The sequence below is a fragment of the Pteropus alecto genome, unplaced genomic scaffold (assembly GCF_000325575.1).
Source record: "Pteropus alecto unplaced genomic scaffold, ASM32557v1 scaffold86, whole genome shotgun sequence".
NCBI lineage: Eukaryota > Metazoa > Chordata > Mammalia > Chiroptera > Pteropodidae > Pteropus > Pteropus alecto.
The window spans coordinates 33,987,944-34,000,288 of NW_006442109.1; the positions used below are offsets into that span (position 1 = coordinate 33,987,944).

The 12,345-nt window shown below is 37.9% G+C and overlaps 1 protein-coding gene across 1 annotated transcript in view; it reads left to right on the top strand.

The window, feature by feature from the left end:
• Positions 1-12,345, top strand: part of RYR3 (ryanodine receptor 3) — a 331,058-nt gene that overhangs the window by 116,749 nt on the left and 201,964 nt on the right. The window contains exon 19 of the mRNA XM_015595855.2: positions 9,115-9,307. Coding sequence (XP_015451341.1) covers positions 9,115-9,307 — 193 coding nt within the window. The remainder of the gene's footprint in view (positions 1-9,114; positions 9,308-12,345) is intronic.

Here is a 12,345-nt window from a genome sequence, read left to right on the forward strand (position 1 = left end):
ATCTTCTGCCCTCATCACTGTATATCTCAACATTATTTTCTGGATCCCAGTTTATACCTGAAGAGAACTCCATGTGGGGATTGGTTAAGGAAATATGAAGCACACCTAGAACCCTGGATGAAGCAAATTAGATCCTTATTTCAAAGAGAAACTAACCAATCTCAAAGAAAAAAAAATTGCTCGGTCTTTTCCAGACTTTGCAGCAGTACATGGGGCCCTTAGTATATCTCTCTGTAAAATTTGCAAAACGAATGCATCAATCAGTCAGGAGGCAGAGAACCCACTCATTGTGTATCCAAAAAGAGCTGCTGTCTGTGCATTTCAGGTCCTGAACATCTATCTAATTGTGTATCATTCCTGTATAGTGCACAGGAGTGAACAGTGCTCTCCTCATTTCTCTCGTCCTGCCTCCTCTGAAAACCAGGGACGTGAATGTGCCAAGCCCATACCAGTCATCATAGCAATGGCTCTTAAGATTAGAGATAAGGGAAGGAGGCTTGAGACTTAGCTTTTCAAAAGCTGACTGTGGCTCTCTGAACACTACCCACACTTAGTAATAAAATGCCATCTAGGTGCATTCAGAGAACTTCACCCCTCAATTTCAGCACCTGAATAGATGTGGAAAAAAACAGTAGAAGATTTATACTTTTCATGCTCACCAAACAAAAAGCTTCCGTGGGTCTGAGTATTATTTCAATTCTTCAACCAGCACATGGGGAACATATATCTTGCAGAAGGCTCTGCAGGTAAATATGTCAGCATGTGCTCCAGCTTGAAGAAATAAGGTTTCTGTTAATGACTCCCACCAAGACAGCAGTGAATTTCAGACTCTCCGATAAAAAAGGTAATTGTCTGATGAAGAAATGAAATGGAAATGGCACTCCAACTTACCTGCACTAGGAGGGAATGGAGGGTGTCTAGGGGGAGATATTGGAAACTGAATATAACAATTTTTCTCCTTTTCCTTGAGATATAAATGCCCAGGTCCATTAACTTTAAACCAATCTGTGTGTATAAATTAAGCCACTGCCTTGAACTGGTCTTTGACAGATGTATTAAAGCATGAGAGATGTTACAGTCATTGGCAAGAATTGCAGGGCCCCTAATGCTTTGTCATTGGGAAGAGTCAATAAGGAACAGCATGGCTTTGGAGTTTTGCCTGGGTTTGAATCCCAGCTCCTCCAGTTACGTGGTTTTTTTTTTTTTTTTTTTTTTTTTTGACATTTAGTAAATTACTTAACCTATCAGACTTGTTTTCCTCATATAAAATGAAGATATGCTATATGGCTCCTATAAAGTTTAAACGAGATAAGGGACACGAAGTTCTTGACACATACTAGCTACCCAGAAAATACGGTTTTCCCTTTCCTCATTGCCTATGAAGTACACTATAATCACAGAGATCAAGTCCAGAGTTCTGGGTACTTCACTCGAGACCATGAGAGTAGGCCCATCCTATGGTGATAAAGAACCCAAGTCTCATGCCAAATGGGAAAGGAAGTTTCAAAGTGACATCCTGGGAGAATCAATGAGCTTTTTTCTCTTTGTAGCAAGAGAGCAGGCTTAATAGGTCTATTTAACCAGTGAAGCCTATGAATTTACTTTCAAGCATCAGATGTAGAAATATCTCCTGTCTCACCCCTGCTCAACCCTCTCTACAGAATCTTGAGTCACCTCAGCCTGGTTTTCCTTTTGGAGGAATGGCTCTTGTCATGGCATCACTTTCCCCCTCCTGACATGGCCTTCGTGTAACCTTTCAGATCTGCATTTGGAGGGTGAATTTGGCTCAGAGCAGCCTATGGTATGTTACTGGCTAGGGAGCAGTTTCACGGGAGGAACTCACATCCACTCCTTTAACAGCTTTTTCCCTTGTGAAATTGGAATGAGCAGAGGAATTTACCTTCCCAAGAGGTAAGTGATACAGGAAGTGAATGAATGGAGTGAAATTGTGCCTCCTGATTTATTATGACTTCTGAGTCATCAAGATAACTTATCTTTACAGTCTAATTTGTATAAGAGGGTCTTTACCTTTCTCCATACTATAATGAATCCCAGAGTATTGGTTTGTCTATCTAAACAGAACCCCCTGCGACTCAGACCTAGTCAACCTCAGTGCTCCATGGAGAGTATCTGAGGTCTGCAGAACACCAGCATGTTTATATATTTGGATCCCCTCTCTTTCCAGATGCCTAAGTATTCATGTTTATGTTGTAATGTCAAGCTCTGCAGTGCCTGGGGCGATGGAAATGCTGAGCATCAGTGTTTTCAGCTGCCTATGTTACTCATCAAAATAAACTGCATCCCTCAGTAAGATATCCTAGGGTTAATTTGAAGATGTGCAGCAGATGATCAAATAGCTTTTCCCTTTATCTGAAAATGCTAGGTTGGGAATGGCCTTTCTGAGCTTCCTGGGACCTTCAGGTGGGCCTGAGCCTCTAAGTTGGGAGGTTTCTTCAGACCAGCAGAGGCCATGGAACTTCCCAGCATGTCCCAGTGGGTGGATTACTCAGAGTTCTTAATATCTCCAAAAGCAGTTCCGGCAACTTAGAAACATTCTCTGCAACAACTTCACTTTTCCTTTCTAGAGCATCGCATTTTTGTTGGTTGTTCTAAAAGGAGTCAAATACATTGAACATGTTTGAAAGTGACTGTTTTTGAGCACTGTCTTTCGATAAAAGGATATAGATTTCTATGACTCAATACAGGGATTTTTCAAATCACTTCCTGAACACAGCCTTCAATGCTAAGATTCTCCACATTATTTTTTCCTAATATTACAGGAGACATACCAATAGAATTCTGTCAAATTTATCTACTGTTAGCCTAATAATGAAAGTTTCTGGAGTTACAGAAACAAAAACAATAATAATAGCATTTATTGTGGGTTCCAAAGTATCAGACACTCCTTCTAATCACTCTACGTGGAATAATTTATTCAAAACCCACAACAGCCCCACAACATTATCATTTTCATTTGACATATGAGGAAACTTACGTCCACATAAGTGACTTGCCCAAAGGCACACAGTTAGTGACAGAGGCAGGACTCAAGCCAGGAAGTCTGGTTCTAGAAATGTCCCTCAACCACTATGAGTTACTGCCTCTCAAGTGGTACACAGGACTTCAGTTATTCGTTTCATCAAAAGCATAGGAATAATAATAGTATCTTGCAAACAGTTCTTGACAGCATAACGTTGACATCACTGTACCCATTTTACAGATGTAGAAGCTGATTTTTTGGTAAAATTGCAGGTTCAAGTTCTTGTAGCAGGTAAAGACTTGTGATTTGAACTCAGCCCTCTGTCTTCCAGACCACTTCCCAATGCCACCTCATTACAAAACAACAGGAAGGACAAATATCTTATTTAAGTGTGAGGTGCAGGACCCTTCTGCAATTGCTTCCTATATATGAGAATTTATAAAACAGTGTACAATAGCAATCTCACAGTTCCATCATTTTCTAGTTTCAGAATCTTCACACTGTTGACATTTTAAAACTAGGTATACTTATCAGATGACCTTTTATAACATGAATATTATATGAAATGGACTCTTTTATTCAAATAGACTTCCCATTACAAATTGCTCTAAGTACTTGCTAAGAATATGCTTCTCTCCAGTGATTATCAACAGTCTCCCTTTAGTTTCTTGATAATATTGGTCTCAACTTTGTATTCTCTACTGTATATGTTTTAAAAATAGACTATAATTTCAATTTGCCTATAGATGAACTTAGCAAGAGTTCCAACAGAACTTCTCTTTGGCACCCAGTCTGTTAGAATAGAAGAGATAAAAGGCAGTGTTACTTACCACAAGGACGTAATTACTTGTCTTAGTGGTGGTATTCAACTGAGAAAGTAAGCCAGGCAGGAGAGATTCTCCCAGCCAAGTTTCCTCAGAAAGGCACGTGGCAATTACGGCATGCTGCAGGCTAAATAAAGCTCAAAAGTTGGCCTCCTCTGCTGACATCAGAGCACCTCTAGAGATAAAGAGTATCTCCCCACCCCTGAAAGCTGCTTTTTATCTTTACTGCCTGGAGCTAAGACCAGCAGAGAAGCCAACAATGAACTCTGAAAGTGTGGGAAGAGAGGGCCCTGCACTTACAATTCAACACAGTTGGTTTTGTCCTGTTGATATGATCTCAGAAAGGTAAAGGTCCTTCTAATTTGTATTTTTATCCAAAAAATGTGGATATTTTTAAAGGTAATTGTCCAACCTCGTGTTTCAGTTAGTTTCTGGTTTTCCCCAATTTACAATAATCTCTTGGGATTTGTCCACGTGATTACAGCGATGTTTTCTAGAAGTAAAACTAATTGAACAAGGAACAATTGCAGCAGGAAGTGTTCATTTTAATAGAAAATTAAAAAATCTTAAGACCGAGGCAATACAGCAAGGTTTGCTGAGTTTTAATGTCATAGACTCTTTTCATAACATACTTGAATATGATAAGGAGGAAAAGATGCTGGGACTTAGGATATCTAAGCTCCATAAAAGGAGCTAAGAGTACTCAGTCTCCTCAAATGGAGAAATTGGAAAGATGTCAAACCTACACACTCTTCCAAGTTAGGCTTAGATTTGTTCTGTTTTAAATAAAGTTGGCTAATAGGTCCTGCAGTGAGGAACTTGCTCCTCATTCTTAGTAATGAAACAAGGTATAAAGTTACAAAAACAGAATCCAAGGCCACCCCAGGCTAATGTGCCAATATGCATTGAATGTGTTGTGTGCTGTTGCACTAATGTGATGCAGGGAGCCCAGATTCAATGTTCCAGTCCAGCTTTACTCCCCCACCACCTCTCCTCATCAAGCCTCCGTCAGTTCCCACATGCCAGCCTCACCAAACTCTAGCCATTCTGCAAATACAGCAGGTCCTCAAATAACGTTTTGTTCAGTGTCTCTTTGTTATAATGTTAATGAGAGAAAAAAAAAGTTGATTCTCAGCCCGGGCCACTGTCTGAGTGGAGTTTTCATGCTTTCCCCACGTCTGTGTGCATTTTCTCCCGGCACTCTGGTTTTCTCCCAGATCCCAAAGATGTGCACGTGAGGTGAACTGAAGTGTCTAAATTGTCCCCGTTTGAGTGAGTGTGGGTGTGAGTGTGCCCTGCAATGGAAGGGCATCCTGTCCAGGGCGGGTCCCGTCTTGAGCCCTGAGCTGCCGGGGTGAGCTATGGCCACCTGCAACCCCAACCTGGAATAAGTGGGTTGGAAAATCATCATCTTACTTATTAATCTTTCATAAATGTATGTATAGCTCACATTTCAGTGTTTAATAATAGAAGTGTTTTGGGTCATTATATAGAAATTTGGTGATGATTTTGTGACCAGAAATATGCCAGTTAAGTAGAACTTAACCCTTGTTTATATCAATTAACCTACGGTAAAATGGGTTTTCTTATATGTCATTTTGCTTAAAGATGAAATTTCCAAGAACCTATCGACCATGTTAAATGAAGACTTACTGGATGTCATGTACTCCTTTTGCATAGGCTGTTCTTTCTGTCTGGAATGCTCTTTTCTTATTTATTTATTGAACTTTTCATCTTCAAGTCAACTTGACACTCTCTACCTCTAGAAGGCATCTCCTTGGTTCCAGTACTTATACTGAATTGTAAGGTTTTTGTTTTTTGGTTTTTGTTTTGTTTTGTTTTGTTTTTAGTTTTTTTAATTAAATTTATTGGAGTGGCATTGGTTAATAAAATTATATAGGTTTCAAGTGTAAAATTCTATAACACATCATCTGTATATTGCACTGTGTTTACCACCCAAATTTAATCTCCTTCCATCACCATGTATTTGACTCCCTCTACCCATATCTACCTCCCCACTCTCACCTTTCCTTCTGGTAACCACTATACTATTGTCTATGTCTATGAGTTTTTGTTTTGTTCATTTGTTGCTTTCGATTTTATAGTCCAGATATGAGTGAAATTATATGGTTCTCAACCCTTTCTATCTGACTTATTTTACTTAGCGTGATAATCTCAAGATCCATCCATGTTGTTGCAAATGGCAGTATTTCATCTTATGACAAATATTCCATTGTACATATGTACCGCATCTTTTTTATCCAATCATCTAATGAAGGACACTTCAGTTGTTTCCATGATTTGGACACTGAATAATAGAGGTACATATATATTTATGGATAAATGTTTTTCATTTGGGGGGTAGATACCCATACTGGTGGGTCATATGTAATCCTATTCTTAATTTTTTGAGGAACCTTGGTACTATTTTCCGTAGTGGCTCTACCAATTTACATGCCCACCTGCAGTGTATGAAGGTTCCTTTTTCCCCACAACCTCTCCAACACTTATTATTACTTGTCCTGTTGATGATAGCCATTCTAACTGGTGTGAGGTAGTATCTCATTGTGGCTTTGATTTGCATATCCCTAATAGCTAGGGAAGTCGATTATCTTTTCATATGTCTGTGGGCCATTTGTATGTCTTCTTGGGAGAAGTGGCTGTTCAGGTCCTCTGCCCGTTTTTTAATTCAATTGTTTTTTTGTTGTTGTTAAGTTGTATGAGTTTCTTATATATTTTGGATATTAGCCCTTTATCAGAGGTGTTTGCAAATATCTTCTGCCATTTGGTTGGTTGCCTCTTTGTTTTGCGGATGGTTTCTTTTGTTGCGCAAAAGCTTTTTAGTTTGTTGTAGTCTCATTCATTTATTTTTGCTTTTACTTCCCTTGCCCTTGAGGTCAAATTCATAAAATCTTCTCTAAGACCACGGTCCATAAGTTTAATACATATGTTTCCTTCTATGCATTTTATTGTTTCAGGTGTTATATTTAGGTCTTCGATCCATTGAGAGTTAATTTTTTGGTATACAGTGATAAATAGCAGCCTAGTTTCATTCTTTTCTGCGTGGCTTTCCAATTTTCCCAGCATCATTTATTGAAGAGGCTTTCTTGTCTTCACTGTATGTTTTTAGCTCCTCTGTTGAAACTTATTTGCCTATAATATATGTGGGTTTATTTCTGGATTCTCATGAATTGTAATTCTTTATTTGAATATTTATTTCCCACCAGACTATGGACTTCTTAAGGGCAGGAACTGGGTCTTCTGTCTTTGATCCCCAACCCCAAGGACAGTATCTGGCAGTGTTAAGCCTCATTACTGTTTGGGGGGTGGTAAATACAGTATGGTTTTGTCAGTCACCCAAAAAAACTAGAAGGGGACACCTAATTTTTTTTATTAAAGAGAGCATAGTAGTTTTACTATTTTAAAAGCCACAACTTATTTTAGAATCTATTTCTAGAATAGCAGCAACCACTGAAAACATTAAATAATAAAAAGTTTAAATAGTTCTAAGGTGAGAATAGAAATATTACATAGCCTAGATATACACACAAATTTTATAAACAACTCACCCATCATAAGGGGATTTTTTTAAAGTACCTTTCATGACATATTATAAATCCATTAAAATTTATTTCTAATGACTATTTCATTATGCAGTAAAAAGTTTGTAATCTGTTAAATAGAAAAAAGTTATTAAACCTACAATATCCCTGTTTGAATGAAAAGTATATATGTGAAAGAGTAGAAACATTTTTTTATTGAGTTAATTTTTTCCTTTTTTATACTTTTCTATATACAATGAACATTTATAATGAATATATATTACTTTTGTAATCAAGAAACAAGATATATTTTATAAGTTTTCTGCCTGAAACCCCATTGTAATACCTAACTTCTTCTCCTTCATTGCTCTCTTCCCAATAGTAATATAATCTTGGTAGGGTGATGAGTAAAAAGGTTATGATAATTTACTTTTAGAATTTTCAGAATGGGATGGTATGACAAAAGCAAGAGGAGATTTTCTCACTAGGTTAGGTCAGAAAATGATAAATCTTATGACAGAGATATGCAACAATAACAAAAGAAGTCACCAATACAGAGTATAAGTGACAGTGTTTTTCTCTGCCTATCTGTTGTAATACAATTCTTTAAAACAAGCAAGCAAACTCTGCTGCACAGTTTAATGGCTAGATGGGCCTTGCTGTTCTTCACTTTGGCGGCTCCTACATCCAGTGCCAAAATGGCCATATCTCTACCCCTGTGAAGGCTTTCAAGTCTCCAAATGACTCAGAAGAGTCCTGCACCCACATTTAAACAGGGTGTTTGTCCTTCCAATTGCACCGTAATGATATGGCACAGGGTGGGAGTGGAGAGGGGTCTTGAAGTCACAGAGGGCTGAGTTCAAATCACAAGTCTTTACCTGCTACATGAACCTGGACCTGTGATTTTACTAGAGGCTAAGCTTCTACGTCTGTAGGGTAGGTACAGTGATGCCCACAGTGATGCTGTCAAGAGTAGATTGTAAGGTGCCATTATTTATTATTCCTATGCTTTTGATGACGTGAATGACCGATGTGCTGTATGCCACTTGAGAGGCAGGAGTATATAGCAGTTAAGGAGCATATCTAGAGCCAGAATCCCTGGGCTCGAAGTCTTGATTCTATCTAACTGTGTGACCTTGAGCAAGTCACTTATCTTTGTGGACACACGTTTCCTCATCTGTCAAATGAAAATAATAATGTTGTGGGGTTGTTAGGACTTTTGAATAAATTATTCCATGTTGAGTGATTAGAAGAGTGCCTGATACATTGTAACCCACAATAAATGCTATTGTTGTTGTTTCTGTAACTCCAGAAACTAATTACTAGTCTGACAGTAGGTAAGCTTGCCAGAACATCGTTTAGAGGAAATAGAAGAGAGCAAGGTCTTTGGGCATCTAAGAATGAACACACACACACACCCACTCCCACCCACCCACTCCCACCCGCTCAAGGACCCACACCCAGCAAAGGCAGTTTGTTATTTATTTCAGAGTCTGAGTGCATTAAACAGGTTGAATTCTTGTTTGTTCTCATTTCTGGCAGTGTGAGAGTTTCCTCTGAGACTCCTGTTGTCTCAGGCTGCCCACTCACCAGCTTAGGAAACCATTTCTCATTGCTCATCTCACGCAGTTTTCAGAAAGCAAAGTTGCAATTCAAATGTCATAGCATGTCCGGACCTCCTGCGTGCCGTCATGCCTCCCACCTCCCACTGGTGGCCTGCGAGCGTTTCTTTCAGAGTCACACCTTCCTCTTGTTCTTTGTTCACCAGGCCGCATTCCCAGAGCCGTGGCCTCCATCAACCAGCACCTCCTGAAATCAGATGACGTGGTGAGCTGTTGCCTGGACCTCGGAGTGCCCAGCATCTCTTTCCGCATCAATGGGCAGCCTGTGCAGGGGATGTTTGAGAATTTCAACACAGATGGGCTCTTCTTCCCTGTGGTGAGCTTTTCAGCAGGTGTCAAGTAAGTTATGGCTGTGATCTCATAGAGAGTAGCTGTCACCCCACCTCCTACCACTGCGATGAGCTGGGGAGTGTGGTAATTTCCTACAGGGCTTCAGCACCATAAGCCAAACTTCCAGAAAAAAGTGATGGTGAAAGGGGGAGAGCAGTGCAGAGTCATTCACTCCATATATACTTGTTGAATACATACTCTTGCCGGGTTATATAATATCTTCAGATAAATAGTGAGATGAGTAAGATAAATCCTGTGTAGAAAATTAATAATTATAAAAAATATTACATGCTCACTATAAGAAATTTGAAAAATACAGTTACATATAATACAGTAAACATCATCCGTGATCCCAACATTTAGCTATAATCTCTATTAATATTTTGGTGTATTTTCTTCAAATTTTCTACAAATTTATTCTACAAATATATGTATATTTTTTAAATTGATATCACTAAATACAAAGTTTTTCATCTTGATTATTTTTCATTCAGGAATAAGTAATGAGCCTTTTCATGAGTCATTAAGTATCCTCCTCCAAATGATTTATATGGCCATATAATATCCTTTTATTTCGTGCCCCTATAATATAGCCATTACTTTGTTGTTAGACTTTCATGCTGATTCCTCTTCATTATAAATTACTATGAACATCCTTGAGCATAACTCTTTGTCTGCATTTCCGCTTAGTTCCTCATAGAGGTAAGTCAAGAGATATGAACTTTTTAAAGTCTGTAATTACAGGGCCAAATACATTTTCAGTTCAGAATTTTTTATTAATAATTCTGAAATCTAAAAAGCTTTGAGGAACATAGAGTTTTTTCATAATTTATTTCACTACATGATCTTACCTGACTCATTTTGTGGCAAAGCTATCATCAACAGAAATGAGGCCGTTTTCAGTCTTTCATTTATTCTACTTCTTGTGAATATTCACGTTTAACTGTAGAAATATTAATGTGTTTGATTATGGGCCACAACCCCTCACCTGGCTGGAGGATCTATTTAATATGTTACATATACTTCTTTCTTTTTTAAAATCTAAAGAATTCTGCAGTCTGAAACACAACTCCAAAAATTTCAGATAAGGAATTTAGGCCTCTAGTATCATTAGAGGCAGCATAAGGGAAGACTTATTGGATCCTCATAAACTTTTGCTATTATTGATTATTTTTCATCTTTGCTAATTTGAGAAAATTGTATCTTAAAGTTTTAATTTTCTATTTATCAGTATAGCTAAACACTTTTTATGCTTACCGTTTTATATTATTTTAACTCAATATTTTTGTTAATTTTGTGTTTTGTGCCTTTCTGGAATTCTTTGGACAATTTTTAAAAATATATTAAGGCTGTTAAATAGTTGTCTTATAGGTTTCAAATATTTTCTCAGTTTGTCATTTACCTTTTTACACTCAGTTTTGTTTTCTATTGTTTTTTTTGTTTTTCCCTTTTACAAAGGTAATACAAGTCAAAGAAAATAGCAAGAACCCATAATCATACCGCACAGAGATAATCATATTACCTTTTTATTTATACATCTCAATATTTTTACACTAAACTATGCTTGTACTATGCATGCTGTTTTTCTACATACCACTGCTCACTATTATGTTCATTGTTCTGCCTCTTTCCATGTACCAGTTGGATGCTGTATTAATTATTTCAGTCTGACAATACATTTTAACATCTGTAAGGCAAGACTACATTATAACTCTTCTTTTGGAAAACTTTCTTAGCCATCGTTGATCCTTGGCTGTTAAAGAGATCTCAGTCAACTGAGTGGGAAACTAGAAGCTAGAGTCAACACAGTTAGGCTCACTCTGGTTTCCATGGAAACCACTGGAAAGGGCCATGAAAGGAGGAGAGTTGTGGAAAGCAGAGCTTAGAGCTGAGACCACAAAGAAATTATCTCAGAGCTCCAAGCATCCAAGTGATGGAATTTCCAGAGTGACACCACTGTGATAGGCCTCAGCACCTCATGTAGACTGATAAATCAAGACATGTTCACACATTTTCTAGTGGAGGGTAAAAATTGTTTCAGTTACATAAGCTATTCAGGAATAATTATCTTTTAGAAATGATAGTCAACCTTTAGAATTTGACAGATATGCAAACATATATAGTGACACAGTATACACACCTGCATATTTATAAACATACTTATGTAGATAGATATAATATATTGAAATTAAATATAATTGTTGGAGATTCTTGTAAGAAATGGAGAACCACTATAGTAAAACTTTACTAGGGTTGCAGATCTACTCATCACAATTTCAAGCCAGAGAATTTCTCCTGGACTGTATTCTAAAGAGTTGAGAGTTCTTTACCTGCATTTCTCTGTTCAGAGTATATTTCCATGGGACGTTTGTTGCAGTTCTTCCTTTTTAAATATGATGTAACACATTCCTCATTGATATCCAAAAGGAGCATGTAGAAAACAAGGAACTTTATTGAAAGACAGAGGCATTACAAGCACAAAGAAAACTGATTGGAACAAAGACCCTGTGGCAGACGGGGGAAAAACCAGTGTAAGCCCATTGTACATCGTCCCCACTTCATTCCCCAGGTATAAAGAGAATGAATAGAAATCTAAATACAACATAACAGCATTTGAGTCATTCACCTCTTGACTCAGTGCCTTTCTTCTGGAGATACCGCTCACTCTGAGCAGTCAGTTCCCAGGACCACATTTAACTGGATAGTTAATGGCCTTTGTCACCTAGCATCGGTGCACTTCCCTTCTTTGTTTTGATCACATCCCACTCACTGGGTTTTATTTCTCACTGAGAAAAGTGCTTATCTAGAAGTCAAATCTCTGGAGAGGGGTCTTTTTCAGTCTGCTGGCTAATGGACTTTTCAGAGTATTTGTGTTTCGAGAATAGTACATCTGATCTTGTATGATTTTAAATCATTAACTAATCCATTCAATCTCCCTCAGAGCTGTGAGATAGGACTTTTGAGTATGCGATTTTTTTTATTTTGGTGGAGATTTTGTTTTTGAAATCTTCTCTTGGCAAAGAACTGTAGCTAGCAGGTAAAGAAAT